The sequence below is a fragment of the Octopus sinensis genome, linkage group LG1 (assembly GCF_006345805.1).
Source record: "Octopus sinensis linkage group LG1, ASM634580v1, whole genome shotgun sequence".
Taxonomy (NCBI): domain Eukaryota; kingdom Metazoa; phylum Mollusca; class Cephalopoda; order Octopoda; family Octopodidae; genus Octopus; species Octopus sinensis.
Genome location: NC_042997.1, coordinates 166681409 through 166707979, shown reverse-complemented (window position 1 = coordinate 166707979; position 26571 = coordinate 166681409). Strand labels below are relative to the sequence as shown.

General features: G+C 37.1%; 2 protein-coding genes across 5 annotated transcripts in view; both read left to right on the top strand.

The window, feature by feature from the left end:
- Positions 1-19765, top strand: part of LOC115215394 (ninjurin-2) — a 119695-nt gene extending 99930 nt beyond the window's left edge. For all 4 annotated transcript variants that reach the window (XM_036506595.1, XM_036506606.1, XM_029784554.2 and 1 more), the window contains one exon: positions 19278-19765. In XM_036506595.1, the coding sequence (XP_036362488.1) occupies positions 19278-19673 (396 nt within the window). In that variant the 3' untranslated portion in view covers positions 19674-19765. The remainder of the gene's footprint in view (positions 1-19277) is intronic.
- A 106-nt stretch (positions 19766-19871) lies between these two features.
- Positions 19872-21224, top strand: LOC118764848 (aspartate and serine-rich protein-like). Its single transcript, XM_036505991.1, has 2 exons — positions 19872-19876; positions 20918-21224. Exons 1-2 carry the CDS (start codon positions 19872-19874, stop codon positions 21222-21224), a joined length of 312 nt encoding a protein of 103 aa, XP_036361884.1.
- Positions 21225-26571: the final 5347 nt, after the last annotated feature.

Sequence of the window (26571 nt, the reverse complement as noted above, 5' to 3'; positions counted from 1 at the left end):
TCTTTCTGAAATCAACTTTGTCTTTCATCCCTTCAAGGGTTTAAAAAATAAAGAACTAGCTGAGTACTGGATTGTTTTAATTCATCATCATCACCATTGTCGTTTAACATCCGTTTTCCATGCTGGCATGGACTGAGGACTTGCAAGCCAGAAGGCTGTACTAGGCTCCAATCTGATCTGGCAAGGTTTCCACAACTAGATGCCCTTCCTAACGCCAACCACTCCAAGAGTGTAGTGGGTGCTTTTTACATGCCACTGGCATGAGGGCCAGTTATTTAGTATTGGTATCAACCACACTTGTACAGTGCATTTTACGTGTCACTGGCACAGGAGCCAGTCAGGTGGTACTAACAACGACCACGCTCGAATGGTTTTAATTGACTAATCCTAAACCCCAAATTTCTGACCTTCAACTTATGTTGTTATTACTATTGGCAGTGTTGTTGTACAATTGTTATTGTTGTTACTGGCAGTGTTGTTGATGGTGGTTTCCTTGGACAGCCAAGTCTCACAGAACTCTGGTCAGAAATTATTTTCTTCCATGAGTTTTTAATGAAAATGCTTGTTTCCATCCCGCAAACACTCACGAAGGATTTCAGAATATTTAAAAATCCACCTCACCTCAGCAAGGTGGAAAAGAAAATTAATATTTCTTTTGTACTCACTCTCTTGCAAGTATTCATTTTGCTTTGTATACAAGAGGTTCAATACAGCCACTTCTGAGGTAGTGGGAGGAGGTACTATCTTTTAAGGTATTAGTAACAAATACGTCCCACCTTAAATTTTTGAAATCTAGAAAATATATCTAAAAGAACAAAACACAAGTAATGACAATTAAGTAAAAAAGTTATAAACACAGACAATCCTGATTTGACAAGCACAAAAATTGGTGAATGATTATAAAAGCACCAACAAGAACATCAACTTATTTTTGCCAACATTATAACCAAGAGAAAATCATCAGTTCCAGGCAAATGAAAATGCATGGACAACGTATGTCACAAAAACAAGTGCCTCTTTACCTGAGGAATCTATACAAAAATATAAATAAGTAAATAAATAAAAGGAGCAAAAAGAAAAGGACATATTTATGTTGTTTTTTTTTTAACGGAATGAACTTCCATGTGCCCTCAAAACAACAGTTACATGTGCTGCGTGGGTTACCTCATATTATTGGTTAGTAATTCTGATGCGTATAAATTTTACTAGTTGTATTATTTTTAAAGAATTATAAGGTGGCAAGCTGGCAAAATCATTAGCATGCTAGGCAATATCCCTATAGTATTTCATCTGTCTTTACATTCTGAGTGCAAATTCTGCTGAGGTCGACTTTGCCTTTCATCCGTTAGGAGTGGGGTGGCCAATAGAGTAAGTACCAGTTGAACACTAAGTGTCAATGTAATTGACTTAACCCTCCCCCGAAATTGCTGGCCATTTTCCAAAATTTGAAACCATTATTTTATCAGGTTATGAATACATAGAGAATGTATTTTGAATCATATCAGCTGACCTATGAAATTGAGTGTCTCACTTTGGATGTGGGCTGTATCTAGCAAAGCTATCCCTTAAACTATATGTAGTGTTTGGAATCTTGTATAATGTTTTTCTGTTTTGTGGGAGGTTTGTGTTCATACTCTTGTTTATCCTTCCTAGAGCTACAGTTATTATTATTATTAGTATTGTTTTTTTACTTCCATCCCCCACAGCCTATTTATTTCAGTTTCAGGATCCTTGTACTTTTTTACCTCTTTTTGTGTGATGTCTTGGTCAGAAGGCATTGAGATGTCTATCTGATTACAGAGATTTTCATTCCAACCTTTGGCAGTTATACCTGAACAGTTGGCCTTCATACCCTTGTCATCAAGATAAGCATGTACTAAATAAATGGAGCCAGTCATTGTTACATACCATGTTTAGTATTTCTTTATACCACTTATCCATTTTTATATTAAGTGTTGGTATATTGCTGAGAGGATAGTACTGGGTGTGAATCATCACCCACTGGCCACTGACTCACAGCCAAGTAATAGGGTAGATATAATCAACTAAAAGCTTCCTTCAAATATCTGGTCTTGTGCATGTTAGAGATTATCATTATCATCATCATCATCATCATCATCATCATCAACATCACCATCACCACCACCACCACAACCACCACCACAACCACCACCACAACCACCACCACCATCACCACCACCACCATCACCACCACCATCACCACCACCACCACCATCATCATCATCATCATCATCATCATCATTATCATTATTATTATTATTATTATTATTATTATTATTATTATTATTATTATTATTAATATTAAGGTGGCAAGCAGAGAGAATCATTAGCAGGCTGGACATAATGCTTAGTGGTATTTTGCCTGTTGCGAGCTGCAGAAACATTAGCACATCGGGCGAAATGCGTAGCCGTATTTCGACTGCCATTACGTTCTGAGTTCAAATTCCGCCGAGGTCGACTTTGCCTTTCATCCTTTCGGGGTCGATATATTAAGTACCAGTTACAGACTGGGGTGTCGATGTAATCGACTTAATCCGTTTGTCTGTGCTTGTTTGTCCCCTCTGTGTTTAGCCCCTTGCGGGTAGTAAAGAAATAGGTATTTTGCCTGTTGCTACATTCTGAGTTCAAATTCCACTGAGGTTGACTTTGCTTTTCATCCTTTCAGGGTCGATAAATTAAGTGTCAATGAAACACTGGGGTTGTTGTAATTGACTAGTCCCCTCCCCCAAAATTTCAGACCTTGTGCCTTTGGTAGAAAGGATTATTATTGTTGTTATTATTATTATTATTATTATTATTATTATTATTAGTAGTAGTAGTAGTAGTAGTAGTAGTAGTAGTAGTAGTAGTAGTAGTAGTAGTAGTAGTAGTAGTAGTAGTAGTAGTAGCAGCAGCAACAGCATCAGCAGCAACAGCAGCAGCAACAGCGGCAGTAGTATAAAAAAGCCATCACATTCTAATTTACTTTGCAAGAATGATTTCCTGGAGTTTGATAACAAGTCTCCTCAAATTTCAAAATCCTTTCTTAGGATTCTTGTAGAACGCATGATGGTCATTACTGCACATTGACATGTGTCTCAATTACAATATCCTTTAGCATCTAAGGTAGCAGTTTTCTAAATGCACCAATTACATCAAGAACAATTTTCATCCTTGTATTGAACATTCTCTTCATTTCTTAGGCTAGATCCTGAAATTCCTTGATTTTCTCAGTTTCCTTTTTATCCACTCTTTTCCTTTATGGAATTGTCAATTCAATGATCTGACACCATTTGTCCCTTCTGTTAAGAAAACAATCATATTTGGTCTCCTTGCTTCAATATTATGATCAGTCTTTATTAAGACAGATCATAGCATTTGTCCCCCACTGCCACTTGACAACCACTATTTGTTTACATCTCCATATCTTAGTAGTTTGACAAAAGAGACAGATGGATACCAGACTTTAAAAGTACTGGGGTCAATTTTCTCAACTAAATGCTTCAAGGTACTACCCCAGCATGGCTACATTCTAATGATTGAAACAAGTAAAAGATAAGATATATTATATATATTCGATATAGTGTATATAAAATTCGACATTTTATCCCTAATTTTTGTGGTTATAGAACCTAGCTGTTCATTCTAGCATGTTGAATTCCTATAAGTGGATTCCTTATGTGTTTAAATATACACTGTATCGTATGACTAATATATAGTCTTTTTGACTAAATTTTCTACACGTTAGACCACTGGAAATGTAAATTTTAATTAATTTCCATTTCCCTTTGATATGATTATATATATATATATATATATATATATATATATATATAAATAGACAGATAGACATATATTGATGGTAATGTTCATTCCAGCAATCCTATTGTGTTATAGGCCCACCACTAAAGACTTTGTGTTCATTTAGTAATACAAAGACAATACACTTAAGTGATTTCTTGATGCCATTATCTAGGCATTGAAAGCATATGGAGTAGTGCTTAGGGTGTTCAGCTTATGATCACAAACTGCATTAAGTTCTTGGAATGAGCAGTGAATTGTATCGTTGGGCAAGGTATGTTATTTCATTTGCTTCAGTGTATTCAAATGAATACCAGTTGTGTGTTGATGCAGCTCTCTCTCTCTCTCTCCCTGTAGCTATCACTTCACAGATGTGCTACTGAGTCAAAAGTGAGGAGGACCAAGAGGTTACATATGTTTGCTTGCAACTTCACAGGAACCTAAAAGAATTAGCAAAAGCATGGTATTTTACCAGTCCATACTCATGAGTGGATGACATCTAACTGTACATTATCCTAGCCATGAAGAGGACATGAATTTAAAACTAGTAGTTGATAAAACTGTCAATAATGCAACCTCTCTCAAAAGAACTTGAAATGTTCTCATGATCACTGGACCAGTTAGAAATAGCAACCAAAATATCTCTCAAATCACACTAATATTTTAAAACATAAAGGTTACATTATATAAATGACTGAAGGATCATGGCTGAATGGCTTTGATCATAAACCAGTTCAATCAACGATGACACAGGTTAAACAACAAGAACAACATTCAGCAATATGGACCAATGAGGAGTCTTATTTATGGCTGCTTAACCTACTAGAAATATCAGTTAAATCACTCTCAAATTTCACCTTACTGTTTACAAAGAAGAAAGACACTTTGAATAACATAGTCTTAGATACATTAATTGCAAAGAAAAAAAAAAAGAAAATGGTCATGGTTGGAATGTCCTTGATCATAAATCTGTCCAATCAGGTTTGACCTTAGAGTTAAGCAACAATAACAACAGTTATTAATACTTATTACAGAAAACTTACCAAATTCAGGTACTTTGCACTATCTTGTCCTGCAGTACAAAGCAGAAGTGATGCAACATCCAAGACTTGAAGCAACTTAACCAACACTTGGCACAATAGATGTATAAACACAATAACAGTAGAACTTGGGGATTCTAGCATTGTTTATCTGCAGTTACTATTAAGATTAATTAGAGTTTCATGGAGTATTTTAAAAACATTAAACACTAAGCATTAAGATTCAGGGATTCTAGCATTTCTAAGTCATTTCCATTCTCAGCTGTTACATCTGAAAGTCAGGGATCATCATCATCATCATTTAATGTCCGCTTTCCATGCTAGCATGGGTTGGATGATTTGACTGAGGTCTGGCAAACCAGACTCCAATCTGATCTGGCAGAGTTTCTACAGCTGGATGCCCTTCCTAAAGCCAACCACTCCGAGAGTGTAGTGGGTGCTTTTACGTGCCACGGGCACGAGGGCCAGTTAGGTGGTACTGGCAACAGCCACACTCAAATGGTGCTTTTTATGTGCCACCTGCACAGGAGCCAGTCCAGCGGCATTGGCAACGACCTCGCTCGAATGTTTTTTCACGTGCCACCAGCACAAGTGCTAGTAAGGCGACGCAAGTAACGATCATGCTCGAATGGTGTTTTTAATGTGCCATTGGCACGAAGGCCAGATTGTTGCTCTGGCAACGATCTCACTCATATGGTACTCTTAGTGCTCCACTAGCAACGGATGCCAGTCACCAAGTTTCAACAGATGCCAGTCACCGAGTTTAGATATATGCAAATATAAATATGGAGCAAGATTACTCTTTCTGCTATTACTGGCATTTAAAGGTAAGTGAATAAAGCATGTAAGAATATCCATGGCTACAACACACTCCCAGTAATGGAATACAAATCAATGACATTTTAGGTTCTTCGACTATCAAGAAGGCCACTGTAACTCTTTTATACCTGATAAACAAACATTTGATGTTATAAGTGTTGATATAAAGCTTTCTCAGCAAGCTACATAAAACACAAAACACAAAACTCAGGATATCTATGATATGAAAAATGCAATGAATTTATCTAAAGCATTTTCATAATACCACTAAAAATCCGTTTACCATGAAGATGTTTGTGTATATTTAATCTCATACTGTTTAAAAATAGATGCAATGGATTCAACAGCAAAATTTAGAACAAGATTATTTTTCTTCTTGCCTCTTTAGTCAACTGAAAAGATGACAATAAGATTTTGAAATGATTCTTCTCTGAAAGAGAAATTGCTTTAACGGTTAGAAACTTAATTATCTCCCTTGCCTCATTTTTTTTTTTTCTTAATCATAGAAGCCATTAACCAGCACATAAAATGGAATTGTAAATTGGCAAAAAGCTGTTGATAGCTTGAATTAATATTCTTTTTAATTTTTGCACAAAGCCAGCAATTTTGAAGGGAGCAGGAAACAAAATTACATCATTGATCCCAGTGCTCAACTAGTCCTTATTTTATCAATCCCTAAAATATGAAAAGCAAAGTTGACCTAGATGGCACTTAAACTCAGTACGTAAAGAGCTGGAATAAATGTCCCTAACCATATTTTCTAATGCAGTAATAATTTTGCCACTTGCTACCTGTGGTGGGGTTAATATTGACAGAATTCTTTACTTAATAACATTGGAAGCACACGAGACAAGACTGGAGAAGCCCAAAGAAAATTGCTGAAAGTGAACAAGTGAACAAAACAACATCAGCTGTTATATAATGAAAGATAAGGAATATATCATTTTAATTAAGCAAGTTTTTACAAATACAATAAAAGGGACAGCTTTTATTGTGAACAAAAGAGTTCATGACAGACTATGCTCACCTCACCTGTATTCTATGCACATTTTCACTACCATGGAAAGTCATGCTTTGTAAACAAACATCATAGAGAGAAAATCTTTGATGCCAACAAAGAAAATGACTATAAAGTATATGGTATGAGTAAATATGCAGTGTAGGTAGCATACATGAATAAAGTAAGTTGCCAACAAAAGGCTTGAGTACATCAAGCAAAAAGTTAAAATATTTTGAAATATGCTAATGGAAAACCCTTAATGACTACTCTAACACTCAAATAGGATCAGAAAGAGAAAGATAATCTGGTTCAACCCTCCATCTAACCTAGAAGTTATCAACACTGCAGTTAGGAGTTTCCTGCCACTGATTAAGAAGCATTTCCCAAAGGGCCACTAGTAATATAAGTTCTTCAAGCTACAAAACATGAAGGTGAGCTACTCCTGCCAAGATAATGTCACTTCTAAAATTGCATGCTACAACAGGCATAAACATGCACCTGCACAACATCCAACCCCAATCTGTAACTTCCAAAACCCTACCAGCTGCTCTCTAAGAGGATCTTGCTTTTCAAGGGCCATTGTCTATAGAGCTACCCTCACACCATCCAATGGCATCACAAGACAATACACATGTATGATGGCCAATAACTTTAAGGGAAGATACACACAGCATTTATACTCATTTAGATGCAGGAATAGAGAGAATTCCACCTCTTTGTCTTGTTTCTTGGAGATACTAATGACCTCCAGAATGAAATCCCCACCATCAAATAGGCAACCATTGACAGGGTCCCAGCCTGCTCAGCTACCACTTGACATTGCCATCTCTGCCTACATGAAAGACTGTACACTCTCCACCAACCTGTAGTAATGATCAACAGGAACTATGAACTATCTTATTGTTGCCCTCAGAGGTACAACCTCCTGGTGAACTTCAAACCACTGGCTGCCAACAACCCAGATATACTACCTTAACATTGGCTGTGCCTCAACACTGGCTGCCCCACTAGCAAGAACAGGTTTCCTAACCATATATACCTATGTAGACTACAGGCCAACTTTACAACCTTATGCATCCCCTGTAACCCCTACTTTCATCATCATAAATGAAGTATATGCATGCAAACACAAACACACACATCTATACATGCACACACACACACACATACACACGTCTGTGTATATATACTTCTCCTCTCTTCCCTTCCACCCCTCACCACCAAAGACCAACACCTGTCTTCCCCCCTGCCCCAGTAATGCAGTTGCAATTACACTAGCATACATTTATCATGCAGTATACATACAAAGTCATGTACATATATGCACACAAACATACACACTTGATAAAAACACATGCATACATGTTCTTCCAGACAAACACACACGCACTCATACATTTATACACAAGGTATAATACAAGTATGTACATACTTATGCACATATCCCCATACATGCATCCTAAACACATTCACACTTGTATGCATATATAGCAGGCACTAACACACACATATTCATATGCACACACACACACGTTCATACACCCAATAACACGCCCACATCCATGCACTCGTACATCTGGTACACACACACACACACACACATTGGCTTTGCTTCTGACAGCTTCCAATTCCCTTCAAAGGCCCACCAGACACGAAGGCACCACCAGCTTCCTGTCCAGTCACACAGTCCAAGAAATTCTTTCTAATGCATCTGATGTTGCTGAAATGCCAAACTCACTTCTACCAACACTATACTATGTAACTCATCTTGACCAATAGCAGCCTATTTTCCAGTAACCATCTTAGACTTTGTGTACTTCTTCATTCAGTAATCTGAACTTGAATGAGTTAGGTTTTTGTAAAAAGCCTGTGAAGCTTTGAGTCACTCAGAGCCAAATCATCATAATAATAATACTACATCATCATCATCATCATCATCATCATTTAACGTCCGCTTTCCATGCTAGCATGGGTTGGACGGTTCAACTGGGGTCTGGGGAGCCCGAAAGCTGCACCAGTCCAGTCAGATCTGGCAGTGTTTCTACAGCTGGATGCCCTTCCTAACGCCAACCACTCCGAGAGTGTAGTGGGTGATTTTATGTGTCACCGACACAGGTGCCAGACGAGGCTGGCAGACGGCCACGCTCGGATGGTGTTTTTATGTGCCACCGACACAGGTGCCAGATGAGGCTGGCAAACGGCCACGATCGGATGGTGCTTGTTACGTGCCCACAGCACGGAGGCCAGTCGATGCGGTACTGGCTACGGCCACGTTCGGATGGTTTTATTGTGTGCCACGTGCCACCGGCACTGGTACCACAAAGATACAAATTCCATTGATGTTCATCTATTTTGATTTGTTTTGATTTGATTTTCACTTGCCTCAACAGGTCTTCACAAGTGTCACAAGAAGGAAGGTATGCACAGGTGGACTGACTACGTCCCAGGTAGGGGCCATGGGTTATGGCCTGACTAGCCTTGCCGGGTCTTCGGATGGTGTTTTTATGTGCCACCGACACAGGTGCTAGATGAGGCTGGCGAACGGCCACGATCGGATGGTGTTTGTCATGTGCCCACCGCACTGACTACAGCACTGATGGATTTCTTGTGTGCCACAGGCACTGGTACCACAAGATACAAATTCCATTGATGTTCATCTATTTTGTCTATTTTGATTTGATTTGATTGATTTGATTGATTTGATTTTCACTTGCCTCAACCGGTCTTCACAAGTGTCACAAGAAGGAAGGTATGCACAGGTGGACTGACTAGTCTTGCCGGGTCTTCGGAAGGTGTTTTTTATGTGCCACCGACACAGGTGCCAGATGAGGCTGGCGAACGGCCATGATCGGATGGTGTTTGTTACGTGCCCACAGCACGGAGGCCGGTCGATGCGGAACTGGCTACGGCCACGTTCGGATGGTTCTCATGTGTGCCACCGGCACTGGTACCACAAAGTGTGTGCCACCGGCACTGGTACCACAAAGATACAGATTCCATTGATGTTCATCTATTTTGATTTGTTTTGATTTTGATTTTGATTTTCACTTGCCTCAACAGGTCTTCACAAGTGTCACAAGAAGGAAGGTATGCACAGGTGGACTGACTACATCCCAGGTAGGGGCCATGGGTTATGGCCTGACTAGTCTTGCCGGGTCTTCGGATGGTGTTTTTATGTGCCACCGACACAGGTGCTAGATGAGGCTGGCGAACGGCCACGATCGGATGGTGTTTGTCATGTGCCCACAGCACGGAGGCCAGTCGATGCGGTACTGGCTACGGCCACTTTCGGATGTGCCCACAGCACGGAGGCCAGTCGATGCGGTACTGGCTACGGCCACTTTCGGATGGTTTTCTCTTGTGTGCCACCGGCACTGGTACCACAAAGATACAAATTCCATTGATGTTCATCTATTTTGATTTGTTTTGATTTGATTTTGATTTTGATTTTCACTTGCCTCAACAGGCCTTCACAAGTATCACAAGGAGGAAGGTATGCACAGGTGGACTGACTACGTCCCAGGTAGGGGCCATGGTTTATGGCCTGACTAGTCTTGCCGGGTCTTCGGATGGTGTTTTTATGTGCCACCGACACAGGTGCTAGATGAGGCTGGCGAACGGCCACGACCGGATGGTGTTTGTTATGTGCCCACAGCACGATGGCCAGTGATGCGGTACTGACTACGGCCATGTTCGGATGGATTCTTGTGTGCCACCGGCACTGGTACCACAAGCGGTACATATATATATATTAATTAATAATGAAGGGTACTACTTACAGCACCAGCATGCTAAAAATAGCAGTCAAAACGACTCAAACCCACAGTTTTCCCTTGCGCACAAGGGTGAAATTGAAGGAAGAATCGAAAATGAAAATCAGACATACCCATATCACAGTGATTTCAAACTTTGAATGTCCACTTTGTTCTCACCAGTGAGACCCAGGGCCAAAACCATGCCCACTTTGTCCATGTACTCAATAACCATTTTTAATGTCACGGCAAATTATATATATCATCATCATCATCATCGTTTAACGTCCGCTTTCCGCGCTAGCATGGGTTGGACGATTCGACTGGGGTCTGGGAAGCCAGGGGCTGCACCAGGCTCCAGTCTGATCTGGCAGTGTTTCTACAGCTGGATGCCCTTCCTAATGCCAACCACTCCGCGAGTGTAGTGGGTGCTTTTTACGTGCCACCTACACAGGTGCCAGGGGGGGGGGGTCTGGCATCAGCCATGATCGGTTGGTGCTTTTAATGTGCCACCGACACGGAAGCCAGCCAAGGCGGCGCTGGCATCAGCCACGTTCGGATGGTGCTTTTTATGTGCCACCGGCACAGAAGCCAGTCGAGGCGGCGCTGGACATACATATATATATATATATATATATATCTTTTGTCTTTTACTTGCCTCTGTTATTAGGTGACAGCCATGATGGGGCACCACCTTGAAGGATTTTTAGTTGAATGAATCAACCTCAGTACTTAATTACTCTTTTAAGCCTGGTACTTATTCTATTGATCTCTTCCTCCAAACTGCTAAGTTACAGGGTCACAAACACACTAACACTGGTTGCCAAGCAGTGATGGGGGACAAACACACACACACACACACACATTTACAATGGACTTCTTTCAGTTTCTTATTTCTTTATTGCCCACAAGGGCTAAATACAGAGGGGGCAAACAAGGACAGACAAACGGATTAAGTCGATTACATCGACCCCAGTGTGTAACTGGTACTTAATTTATTGATCCCAAAAGGATGAAAGGCAAAGTCGACCTCGGCAGAATTTAAACTCAGAACAAATGAAATACTGCTAAGCATTTCACCCAGCATGCTAACATTTCTGCCAGCTCACCGCCTTTCAATTTCTATCTACCAAATTCACTCACAAGGCTTTGGACAGCCCAAGGCTATAGAAAAAGACATTTGTCCAAGGTGCCACACAGTGGGGCTGAACCCAGAACCATGTGGTTATATTATATTATATTATATTATATTATATTGAATTGCACTAGCAAATTTACCCATCTATGATGGAGGTATAAAATGAGGGAGCGAAGTCATAAAGGCAGTATGTATTGAGAAATGTGTAAATGGACTCGATAGATTACTGGGTGATGTCTTAGAGAAATCACATTATTGTTGGTGATACAGCATTCTATTGTAGCTATATGACATGTTTGCAACTAAGTGACATGTGATGACGATTCACTCCCGAACTGAAATAGGCTCCCAGCCTCTGTATCATGAATGGTTATGTGGACCACTCCTAATGAAAGCCAGACCTTCCTTTGACCACTACATAAAAAGTATTAAGAAAAAAATTTTATTTAGATATACTTTTATTTTAGTTGTTTACGCTATTTAACGCTTGTTTATACTCTTATACATTCAAAGTTCACAAATTTCCTTATTTGGATTATGAATCATATTCCTTTCAATAATATCAATATGATTACAAAACTTCTTTGTAGACAGTATTTTCAGTTTGGTCAAAACTCATTTTCAAATTACTGGAGTCTGTTGCTTTACTCATAGCAACATGTAACAGGCCAGGTGTAAACATCAGAGTGGGTAAAAATACACATACATGATCTAAAGTCTAGCCTTGTGCCTTGTTTGCTGTGAATGCACAAGTGGAATCTTTGGGGCTACAAAAAATCAAACTAAGACTCACTGTTCTATGTAAATAATGTCTGGATGTTGTGGTACCATGGGTTATTTTGATTGACAAAACTGAGATGTAAACAACAGCTACTTTGATTAGCTGTTTCGAATCCAGTTCAAGACTGATACACTTCAATAACCACTAAATAATCACACACACTATATACTGACGAACACTTTTTCCATTTTATTTTCGTTATTAACCATCTTTGCAACCCACTTTGTATCTATAATTGGGCCACGAACTATACGATGAAAATCCAGAGTTATTCATGGTCGGTGAATTTTTAATAAAAATGCAAAGGTGGTTTGTCAATTCAAAAATAGATATCCACGAAATAATCATACTTTCTGATTTTTTAATGCTTAAAACCTTTCTGACGACCGTCTTTGTAATCCCCAAAAATATCATAACCATTGGTCTAGCCATCTGGCCATGAAGAGGGAACAAACAAAGAGATGGACAGATGGACAGCTGGACAGACATAACACTCATTATAGTAAGATAGCAAATCTGCCCATCTACAGTGAGAAATAAAAGGATAGTATCACAAATCTAAACCCTCTAAATGCACAAACTATATGGGGGTAAGGAATCCAGAGTTAATCCTCGTCACGGGAATTTTAACAAAAAAAAATCATTATATCATATATCATAACATATATATATTATACTTTTACAAGAAGAGTGGCAACATGGACTTCGAATTTTCAGCCTGGTAGCCTTCATTGGACAGTCCAATAAAGGCTATCAGGTCAAACTCTAGAAGTCATTGTCACAACTTTTTTGTAAAAGCATAATAAATATGTACTCTAGATAATGTATTGAGTAATCATTCAGTTAATATATATATATATATATATATATATATATATATATATATATATATACGTACATACAGTCTTCTCTGTTATGTTTGAACTGGGATTAAACAATGACTGAGAGCTCTATTACTACACAATAGATTGTGACCTTTTATTTCGCTCATAAGAATTTGCCTAATTAAAATGATGCCTTCCCTCACCAGTCACTGTATAATAGTTGATGCTGTCCTGCTCCCAGCCAACAGACATACAGGAAGAACAATGTTAACAACTTCCTGCTTATCTACTGACATTTTGTTATAAATTAACAGACCAATAAAGAAGCTTCTATGTCAGCCATGAATGAACTGCAACATTCTCAATGGCTTGCCTAATGAAAATTTACCTTCAATTTTTTTAAGTTGTGTGACCTGCCTGATAATGAGGCATATTTCATGCAGCCAGCTTCTTGAAGCAGGTCATTCACACCCTCTCTGCTTGGTCATTTGGCCTTCTAAAAATAGCAACCAAATTCCCTCAAATAACCCTTAGTAAAAAATATACATTGGGTTACATTGGGCAATGAGGTGCTGAGTTCCCTCCACAAATGAAAAATGACTAGATGATGAAGGCTTGAATGCCTTTGATCATAAACCTCATCTACTGAGGTTAGCCTCAGGATAAACAGCAGCAGCAACAACAACAACAACAACAAAAGTGTTTGTGTGTCTGTGTTTGTCCCCCTAGCATTGCTTGACAACCGATGCTGGTGTATTTACGTCCCCGTCACCTAGCGGTTCGGCAAAAGAGACTGATAGAATAAGTACTGGGCTTACAAAGAATAAGTCCCGGGGTCGATTTGCTCGACTAAAGGCGGTGCTCCAGCATGGCCGCAGTCAAATGACTGAAACAAGTAAAAGAGTAAAAGAGTATTATTGTTATTGATGTTTTCTTCCAAGCAAAATGTCGCAAAATATAGATTAAAATATCTATGCATTTGTCATGTGATAGATGAACTTCCAGTAACATGATAAATGTAGTTTATCAATGTCCAGTTTTGAATTTCTTTATCACATGATAATTCACTGAGTGTTCTCTGCACAACATTTGAAATTTCATGATTGCATTCGCTAAAGTACTTAATCTTTATATGTATGTGTGTTTGTATTTAATATCATTAACAACATGACAGTTTGTTTTTGGGCACGTGTGTGTGTGTTTGTTACATAGATACATGGAAACCAGTACAGTGCAGTTTTAGTTCATCTAAACAAGGTATTTAAGTGCACAAGGAGAGTTCACAAGGATTTTAGAATGGTTCTTGCTTCAAAAGATGAACTAATTTGGACTAAGCTTTTAAGGATCAATGAAGAAAGAAGAAAAGGGATTGTGACTTTGGATCCCTAATTAGAAAATAACTCAAACTAGAATAGAATGAAGTAACTTAGAATAAAAATAAATGTGGCTTCTCATTAGGGATTCATTCAAAACATGGCAAGTAAAATATTCAAGATAGTAGAACAGAATATTCTTATTGCTTAGAATGTGGAGAAAAGGCAGCAGTCATGACTTTTCTGCAGAATTTCCATTACTGGTGGGGTGTGAGGAAGAGGAGAAAGAAACCCCCACTTGTAGATTGCTGCAGTGGGAATCAATGCGTTAAAATATTGATTTGTCTCAGACCAGAGTCATGGTCTAAATTCTTGCAAATGAGTGGATTCTGCAAAGGCCAGGATGATGGAAAGTATTAACCCTTTCATTACCAACCCGGCTGAAACTGGCTCTGGCTCTGTAGTACAAATGTCTTTCCAAAAGTTCTGAATTAAAATCTTCCACCAAACTTTAGTCACAATTTATGTTCCTAACACTAGCTTAATGATAACTAAGTTATTTTACTAAATTCTTTGTTATATTTAAAGTAATTGAAAGAAACACAGAGCATCTCAAAAGAAATACAGTAACGAAAGGGTTAAACCAGGTAATGCTTTAAATTTACCATCCAAGAACAAGTATAATCCATATGACTTACTTGAATTTACCTAATTTCATTAACAAGGCAGAGATTTACCAAAGGCTACGAGAGAAGACACTCTCCCCTATGGTGCTATACAGTGGAATCAAATCCTGAATCACATGGTTGTGAATCAAATTTCTCTGCTACAATGCTATAGTAGATTCCTAATAGAATTAACATGAAAGTGTCTATAGCTCCGTAAACTGGCACTCCATTGCTTATGATGATGAGGGTTCCAGTTGGTCCAATCAACAGAACAGCATGCTCATGAAATTAACATGCAAGTGGCTGAGCATTCCACAGACACACGTACCCTTAACATAGTTCTCAGGAAGATTCAGCATGACACAGAGTGTGACAAAGCTGTCTCTTTGAATTACAGGTGCTACTCACTTTTGCAAGCTGAGTAAAATGGAGAAATCTTTATATATAAAAGTCAAGTTGTGTGTCTGTCTCCTACGATTTAGATTCCTAACTACTCCCACATTTTGCGGTGCAGTTTAACCAAAACCGGGTATCTTATAGTCGTGATTCATATCGAGCCCTTCTGGGTATTAGCGTGCGTCTACGATGAGTCTACGATTTAAAAAAAAATTTACCATAATTTTTTTCCATTTTAATGCATTTTTTCGCTATTATATAAGGGAAGTAACTCTCTAAAAATGTCTACGATGAGTCAACGATTTAAAAAAAAATTTACCATAATTTTTTTTCCATTTTTAATGCATTTTTTTGCTATTTTTTGCTATAACTCTCTAAAAATGCTTATATAGTTATTTCCCTTACAAACCCGAGCAACGCCGGGCGATACTGCTAGTGTGAAATAAAGTGTCTTGCTCAAGGACACAATGCGTCACTGGGAATCGAACTCACAATATAATGATTGTGAACCAAATACACTAACCACTAAGCCATGCACCTTCATCTGTAGCTATGTAAATGGGGAATAAATGAAGAATGGTAAACAATGGTAAATGATTATATTAAAGTAATTAGTTGATCTTTCTTGTTGCTATGCAACCAACAAAATGTTAGCATTATCTTTCTCTCAAGACACGCTTGGTCTGCTGTCATCAGCAAAAATCACAAAACTGAATATCATTAATTTCCTTATACTTTCCTTTATGTCCTAATTATTGACCAAATTTATCTGAAATTTTAAGAATTTAATTAAAGTTTTTTAAAAAACATGAACTACATCAGTCAGTTATATTTTGTGCAACTGAACAAAACATGTTGAAAAAAAAATGACAAAAAACGAACAGCAAATTGTTTCTTCTTTGTATTTCTAAACCTAATATATATTGATTGCTAATAATAAATCCAAAAGGGAATTCCTTTTAACTTGATGGAATTTCCATAAACTTTCTCCTTAGAATTGATTGACATCTTTGATTTTTATATGCCATTATTGATGATAAAGCTGAAAAAAAAAAAGTTTTTATCTGATGGATACTTGCATAGCTTGCAGGCCAATTATATTTGGTTGCTATGGTTTCATGATCTAGATATTTCAAATCTACAAATTTCAATAGTACATAGCATACAGAGGAAGTGTTAGACTGCTGCAGTGCACGCAGAAAAACATGGTGATGATGGTGGTGGTGGTGGTGGTGGTGGTGATCCTTTTTACTATAGGCACAAGGTCTGGAATCTGTAGGGAGGTGGGTAGTCAATCACATCAACCCAAGGTACTTGACTGGTACTTAATTTATTGACCCTGAAAACATGAAAGCTAAATTGACCTTGGCAGAATTTGAACTCAGAATGCAAAGACAAATGGAATGCTGCTAAGTATTTTGCATGGTGTGCTAATGATTCTGCCAGCTCACCGCCTTAATAATAATAATAATAATCCTTTCTACTATAGGCCTGAAATTTTGCGGGAGGAGACTAGTTGATTACATCGACCCCATGTTTCACATGTACTTGATTTATCGATCCTGAAAGGATGAAAGGCAAAGTTGACCTTGGCAGAATTTTAACTCAGAATGTAGAAACACGTGATGTACCACTAAGCATTTCGCCTGGCATGCTGATGATTCTGCCAGCTCGCCACCTTATAATAATAATAATGATGATGATAATAACAATAATAATAATAATGATGATGATGATAATAATAATAATAATAAAAATCCTTTCTACTGAAGGCACAGGGTGTGAAATTTGAGGGGAGGGGACTAGTTGATTATATTGACCCCAGTCAACCTCAGCAGAATTTGAACTCAGAACGTAAAGACAGACGAAATACTGTAAATCATTTTACCTGACATACTAATGAGTCTGCCTTATGATAATAACAACAACAACAACAATAATAATAATGATAATAATAATAATAATAATAAAAATCCTTTCTACTGAAGGCACAGGGTGTGAAATTTGAGGGGAGGGGACTAGTTGATTATATTGACCCCAGTCAACCTCAGCAGAATTTGAACTCAGAACGTAAAGACAGACGAAATACTGTAAATCATTTTACCTGACATACTAATGAGTCTGCCTTATGATAATAACAACAACAACAACAATAATAATAATGATAATAATAATAATAATAATAATAATAATAATAACTTATTTTATTTATCACAACTGCATCAAAGAGGAGAACATTTTAAAAACATTACATTAAGTGTTGGGGTTTACATAAGAACCAAATAAGAAAAAGAACTAATTGAATGAGACAAAAAGTATACAGTATCTAAATAAGCAATGGTGAGATGCTCCTCCTGATAGAGAATAGGGGCAGCCAAGTAATCTCACAGGTCCAGGATCACCCTGACCACTAATGATAGTACTCTGAAAATAGTAGACTCAGCCACTCTTGCCATTCTCATCATAGTTACCTTTTAACAAATTTATTGAAGAGCACCTCTCACTCCACCCTCACCTTCCTTTCCAAATGGAAATTGATGACAAAAAATATCAATGAGGGCCTGATCAAAGTGGAAAGTGTTTAATTTCAGTAATTTTTGTCTCTTCAATACACATTTTTTTTCTCTCAAGATTCAGCTCAGAGCTGCGGCCATGCTGATGCACCACCATTTTGCTACACTGTTATTGCGAAGAACCTCGTCTAATATGTGGCACTTGGTGAAGAATAGAGTTTGATATAGCTACCCTCATTTGCACCTCTTGCCGTGAGGTAGGTTCATCTGGGACTCTCGACAGGAAGAGGTCCAGCTTTGATTTTAAAACCCCTACATCTACTTTGTGCAAGTTCCTCAGACTCTTTGGGAGAATATTAAAAAGCTGTGGGCCCTTGAAACCCAGGCTGCTGCAGTAACTGGTCCTGAAGTATGATGGCATTGCTGGGATCTTTGGCACTATGCAGTGTCGTCCCGTTCTGGTATTGGTGTAGCTTTCAATGCCAAAATTTGGCACAATTCCTTCCAGGATCTTCCAGATATATATTACTGCATACCTCTCCTGTCTTCTCTCCATAACCAACAGACAGAAGAGAACTGATTGGACTTTCTGGTTATTATAAGAAGGCAGCAAGACAATCTTCACTATGGTTTCATTTGATAGCTGGAGTTGACATAAGCCTACAACGCAGATACTGAACTGTGCCAATGATGAGGATGCAGCTATACATTGAAAGTTTTGGCACCTTAAAAAATAAATGAAAAGTGAATTCAAGTTTTTGTGTTTTTTAAAATAGCTAAAATGGCTCTTCTATTTTCCCAGTTTATATTCCTGTATGTTATATTTTAATAATTAGTGCTATCTTTATATATTAATATATTTTATATGTAAAGTATAATATGTTATACATGTATGTATATTCTTGTAATTGTCATTTTAGTAAATAAATAAATAAGTTGGCATAATGCCTAAAAGTTGATGAACCACCTATTGATCCACTCCATTTTCTTATTGCTCTCTCTCTCTCTCTCCCTCTCTCTCTCTCTCTCTCTCTCTCTCTCTCTCTCTCTACATATATATATATATGTGTACAGGTACATGAATGGGTCCTTCAATAAATATTGGTCTAACAGCATTGCAATGTTTGAATAAATGTTTAACCTGTGTGTGTGTGGTGTAATTTTATGAATACTTTCTCATTTAATTCAAAAGTTAACTGCATTAAAAATCATGTCATGCTTCTATTTTGCAGGAGAGTGCACCAATATCATTTAACTACTACCGATATGCTACAAAGAAGACGATGGCTCAGGGACTGCTTGATGTCGCCCTTCTTATGTCAAATGCATCTCAACTAAAGGCAATTTTAGATGTTGGAGAAGCTCACGACTATTACCATGCCCTTGTTGCTATTGTCATTATTTCCATCAGTCTTCAAGTAATCACTGGAATATTGCTGCTGATTCTTGGATCTTTAAAAGACCACACAGAGAGACATGTCAGGCGGGCCAACATACTCAACAATATCATAATTGGGTTTATTCTTTTCATTACTGTTGCAAATATTTTTATCACAGCATTTGGAGTCCAGTTCAGTAAACGTGACAAATCTCCCAACCCATTATTTGATCCGAACAATAATTTTTAAAAATAATACTTTTTAAATATATTTTTCATTTCTTTTTAGGTAAAAAAAAAACAAAAACAATCATGTAAAATGAAATAAAAATGCAAATTATATATATTTTTTTTCTGGATTTGGTTTGTAAAAAAATCGAAATTGAGAAAATAATCTGTTTAAAAACCAAAGATATTGTCATTAATGGAATAATTTAAATGTATTCAGATGAAGTAAATGATGACAGCAATAGGAAATTATTGCAAAGGAGGATAACTATCTGTTTATGAATGACTGTTTGTGTGTGTATATACATATATGGGTATAGTGACAAAGTGTATGAGCATGAAAATATGGGAGTGTGTAGATAAGCATACATGCATGTGAAAGGTTACAATTATATGTTTATGTGTAAAAATATATGCATATATGAATGCATGTGCTTATATTTAAATATACAGGCATGCATATATCTATTAATACATAATGTGTCAGATACCATGAGAGAAACTCTCATATCAGCATTTTGGCACAAAATGCACTCTTGTTGGAGAGCTAAATCCCAGCCACTACCAGTGCTGAGACCACCAGATTACATGATTTCAACCTTCCTTGGTCTTGTCAGTGGTGGATGCTCTACTGCTAGTGATATAAACAAGAATGCATTTTGCACTAAAAGCCAATATGAAAGTTTCTCTCATGGTATCTACTATAGTATAGTTTGTTCTAACAGAAGATCCACGCTTAAGTGGGGACAAATATTACCTCTTGATATTAACCCTTTTGTTACCAACCCGGCCAAAACCAGCTCTGGCTCTGTAGTAGAAATGTCTTGTTTTCATAAGTTTTTCATTAAAATATACCACCAAACCTTAGTTGCAATTTATGTTCCTAACACTCGCTTAATGATAATTACATTATTTTACTAAATTCTTTGTTATATTTAAAATAATTGAAAGAAACACAGAGCATCTCAAAATAAATACAGTAACGAAAGGGTTAATACTGCCTCTGTCCCTAACATGTATTAATGTAATGTGTGTGAATGTGCATGTGTTTATATGTATGCATGAGTGAGTGTATGTATGCATCAGTATGTGTGTGGTCACAATGATTTCATTGAAAAAATATACTCAAAAAAATTAAAGCAAATACCAAAAAAGATTAAACAAACCATTTTTTATAAAACTTTGTATAGCAGTTTTTTTTACCTTTTACTATTCTCAAATATTTTTCCTTCCATTTTCCATTTCTTTTGCTTTCTTTGACACCAGAACCAAAAGCATCGATATTGGTACCTCAAATACTGACACTACTACCAAAAATGTTGACATAAGTACTAAAAATGTTGACACTAGTACTAGAAATGTTGACATAAGTACTAAAGATGTTGACACTAGTACTAGAAATGTTGACATAAGTACTAAAGAGGTTGACACTAGTACTAGAAATGTTGACATAAGTACTAAAGATGTTGACACTAGTACTAGAAATGTTGACATAAGTACTAAAGATGTTGACACTAGTACTAGAAATGTTGACATAAGTACTAAAAATGTTGACAGTAATACCCAAAAGTAACAATAGAAACACAAAACATTTTGAAAGTGATCCAAAATTACCAGCAGAGATAGAAATATTGGCAGTAACAACAAAAAAAGCCCTGCTATAATGATATAAAAAAATTCTAACAGTAATAACAATCTTTCAATAATGATCCCAAAAATTGAGATGATTGCAACAAGATGTTGACATTGGTACCTATCATTACTAAAATATAAATAAATAAATAATTTTTTTATTCTATAAATTGTTTTTGTTATTATTTTCAAAGTGCATATTAACCCTGTTGATACCAATTGTCCTGAGACTACTCCTGTTCTATGATACAAACTTCATGTTTTATTCCGTCTAAATTTCATGCTTATATTCCAAAAGCTAACTTAATAGTAATAAAGTTATTTTATTAAATTCTTTATTATTTTCAAAATTTTTTTGAATGAAGGTAGTGTATTTTAACAGAAATCACCGTGATCACCGTGACCAACCAGGCTATCAGATGTTGGTACACATCGCTGGTCACAATGCGCTTTGCATTGTTTTAGCCTTCAAATGACGCCACTCCACTGGCTAAGCAAGCAGGCCAACATAAGAAAGAGCGAGAGAAAGTTGTGGTGAAAGAGTGCAGCAGGGATTGCCACCACCACCTGCCATAACCTCGTGGAGCTTTTAAGTGTTTTCACTCAATAAACACTCACAACGCCCGGTCTGGGAATCGAAACCGCGAGTCCGCTGCCCTAACCACTGGGCCATTGCGCCTCCACATTTTAGCAGAAATACCATAACAAAAGAGTTAGAGAATAACAAAGTTGCTTTTTGCAACAATGGCTATTTACATTTTGAGTGACAAATTCATAATCATCACCATCATTATCACCATCATCATCAATATCACCATCATTATTCTATGTCTGCTTTTCCATGCTAGCATGGCCTGAATGAATTTTCTGAGGCAATCCTGTTGCAACCAGATACTCTGCCTGTTGCCACATCTTTTAATTACCCCTTTTAACATACACTAATACAGTGTCCCTATTCTAAAACCTTGGGTGGGTTTAGTAGAATCCACTTTGTTGCAAGCACTCAGATAGGGTCCTAAATTTGAAGATAGCTTTCTCTTTCCCTACATCATAGGCCTTGTGAAAAGTCATGGGTGCTGACTTCCCTTATGAGGAAAAGAAAAAAAAAACAGACTGGTTGTCATCAATCAATTAATATTTTATTTACTCTATACACATGTAATAGTCAACTGTTTTTAACATGAGCTATTTATCTGAGCACTCATAGGCAAGTAGACCTATCAGTTTCAGATAGATAAAACAGTAGGAGTTATGCTGTTCATACTTTATTCAAGACTACAGCACATGAGTGATGTAAGGGAAAGCAAATTGCAACAACTGATAACAAAAGAAAAGTCACAGTCTTAATTCATCATGATCTCACAAAGTACTTTAGTTCTCTAGTTTTTATTTATGCACCCTTTTCAAGCCTAGCCAGGCTCATGGGCCTGGTTTCCCAGTTTCTGTGATATATGTGTTCTCTGCCAGCTGGATGGGACGCCAATCCATCACAGCATTACTCAAAAAACAGGAAGAAAGAGTGAGATAAAGTTGGGGCAAAAGAGTACAACAGGGGTCACCACCACCCCCTGCCAGAGCCTCGTGAAGCTTTAGGTGTTTTTGCTCAATAAACACACACAACGCCCGGTCTGGGAATCGAAACCGCGATCCTCCGACCGCAAGTCCGCTGCCCTAACCACTGGGCAATTACGCCTTAGTACTCTAGTATTAGTAGTATACTAGTCGTCTTACTAGCTTTGGAATAGAATGAATAGAAATAAACATTAAGGTGTTAGGTTAGTTTGAGTGCTACAAGTGGTTTACTCCTGAAAATTTTCATTTCCAAATCAAATATTATTCCCTAAAATAAACTCTGGTTTATTTTCAGATCAGTAGTCTCTAAGATAATGTTAGCTTATGTGAGAAAACACTTTCATTTAGCCTTTGAAAACAGCATCTACATCTTGCCCCAAGCACATCTCTAACATCCTAAACTATGAGGAGGTGGGGGTCAATTTTTCAAGAATTACAAACAAAGATATCTGAATCTAGAAATCTAATAATTGATAATTTGTCAGGGATCGACTAAGATTTTAGTAAATCATCACTGTGGCCAGCAGTATGATTATTTATGATTCCTCAGCCGAAAACAACCATGGTAAATTGAATAATTCATATCTCCAAGATTAATCATGAACCCTTTTTATGACACTGATAATCAGATCAGCAAAATGAGTTTGGTAGATGACTGTGTTTGGAAAAATTAACCCTTAAAAATGAAGTACCTTTCGTTATGGATCATGGGTAGGTAAGGCTTGATTGCAAGTAATGATGACAGAAAAACATCATTTAATCAAAATCAGGGTGATGTGGAATCTGGCAGACGATTCTAATGAAAGTCAAATTCAAAACAGAAGTGCAAGGTGTTTATATGGAAAAAGACAAAACTAGAGAAGCTTGTAGAGGATTTTTGGCCATTGAAAAGGGGCATTTTTCAGCAAACCTTCAAATCAAATTTGCGACTATGTTAGTGGAAAAAAAGTGACTGAATGATTTAATATAAAATATTCAAAGCAGTTTTGGAAACAATGAAAAGTAAGCAAAGAACTCAATATCAGATTCATTAAATTGAAAAAAAAAGTGAAGACTGAATAGCTCACCAATGAATTACAGCAACAAAGAATGTTTAAATTGTAAGCTATCATTTTGGGGGAAATTATCTGAATAAAATGTTTATACTTGGTCTTAATAACACAAGAAGTTACTGAATACAGAGAGAATCAAGTAAAACATACACAGTCAGAAGGATCAGGGAAAATATTAGAATGAAGATCATGGAAGGAATAAAGTTAAATTTTGTTAAAAGGAGATGCAGAATTTTTAATGACACTGAGTCTAAAATTTGAGGTTAATTGAATGATCTGCATGGGATTATTGCCCAAGAGAGTTACATGAGAAATATCATGGAATGAAGCATATGAAAGATCTGTTGCAAGTAGGAAAAGAACTTAGGTAAAATTGAGTGCAAGAAAACTTTTATAATGACTGTCTTAAGTTGGTTAGCTCTATGCATCAAAGATGACTGATATGGTAAGGTAGATACATGCTCAGCAGGGATGGCACAGAATGGATAATGATGATATAGGCTTGGTAAATTTGTCAGGATTCACACATGCCAAGGAAAGATAACACAGGATAGGTGTTAATGACAGGTTATGTAAAACTGATACAGGTAAGTGTGAATGAATTGTTGACTTCCATTAGGAAGCTGAACTCTACAATAGTATGTGACATTGGTTTTTGTATCAAACAACTACATCAAGCCTGTATGTGATTTCAAGACTTTTTAATGTTTAGTCAGGAAGTAAGTGGTGTCTTTGATCCATTACAAGAACTCCAAGACAGGTGGGAAAGAGGAAGGTACTCTCAAACTGGAAACTTAACCCAAATGCCTGCAACATAGTGAACTCCACAAAAGGTATCCAAGGTGGTGAGGAAATGGCTAAGTCAACCAGTCAAGTAGGCTAAGGTAAGATTTTAACATAAAATGTAAAGCATCCAGTCTGACATTTTTAGTTTCACAAACCACTACTTAGATCAGCACATTTTTATTGATTCTGAAAGGATGAAAGGCAAAGTTGACCTTGGGTGTTATTTGAACTCAAAGTGAGGAGAGCTGAAACAAATACCACAAAGCATCCTGCCCAAAGCTCTAATGGCACTGTCAATTTGTCACAAAAAGTAATGTTTGATTAATGGCAGATGCTCAAGTAAAGCAATTGTATATAAAGCTACAGTAACATTACAAGTGAGTAGTGGGTAGCAGGTAGCTCAAAGAAGAATAAAAGTTATATTATGAAGACAGCGCAAAGAGAAGTTTTCTCAGCCACATGTTTACCATGAGAAATAAGGAAGAAAGAAACACCTAACTTTGTCAAAACATGGAGTTTGTCACAAAATGGATGTGACAATTTCTCTATCTCAATAACTGATAACAGTCACCATATTTTTTCCATAACTGCCACCTCTAAAGAGCACATGTAGTAGAGAACCACTCTATTAATAAATATCCAGCAAAGCAAGAAATATAATAAAACTTTATAGAAAATTTTGTTATGTCTGGGGAGAGTCATTTTCTTTTTGTGCCTTATAATGTAACACACTCACCGGTATAATTTCCATTTATTTCTTATTTTTATTTTCCTAAACTTTTCGATACGCAATTTAGATACGTATGTGGAGTTGGTAAAATTTTTACATGAGAAAAATTAAAGGAAATTATATTATTACCTCTCAGCCTTACTCTACCATCATCATTTCTGCTCCCATTAAATCATTCAATACTGCCAAATTAAAACATGTATCATGACATTCTCTAACTCCTGTTATTGATGTACATCAAGTTAGCTAACTAGTCAGAGCTTTACAAGATCTCTGATGACTTCAGATTCCTGAGACAGCTAGTAAGGTGACTGATCACACCTTCTTATCCTTTACACAACCCTCTCTATCCTTTACACAACCATACAAGTAGCTTCCAATTCCAAACCCATCAGCTGTTTCATTTTCAGCTGTACAAAACTTTCACCAACCAAGTGTTTACTCACCACTACAGAACCTAAACAACTATCAGAAAAACAAGTAGTACCTTTGTATATTACATGGCCTACATAAAACAATGTGGTAGCCTCTACATAGTAATCAATATAATAGAAATAGTAACCAAATCACTCTCAAATCTACATCCTACAATCTTAAATAAGGAAAGAACACATTAAATATGCAGTCCCAGAAATCCCTAAAAAGAATTCCTTTCTTCATAAGTTTTGTTCAATTAGGTTTGACCTGGGTCTAAATAACATGACCTGGCCTTCCTATCTTTTGCCAAGAGCTTACAAAACTCTCCTACTTGCCACTTGTCAAGCATGGTGTAAATATATAAATAGCACTCCTGGTAATGACATAACCCCAGCTCATGTACATCTTACTTCCGACTCTATACAGCACACACAACAAAACTCCTTTCAAACTCTCCTCCTCACCCCTGTCTACCTTACCAGTAGATAAACACCATAACCCAGTGCAAAATTCCTGATCATTACAACCCAATAAGTCCATAGTCCTGGTAGCACTCACGTCATTATGCTAAAACTGCATACTGCCAAGCAACATTCTGTTTTAGTAAAACTCTTCGTCTTTTCTTTTTTAGAACAGTTTGCACCAGTTTATGTAAACTTGCAATTCCTCAGTTGCTCCTCACTTATAAAACTTCAGAGATGATGAATACAGTAAAAAACATTGACTTCTTT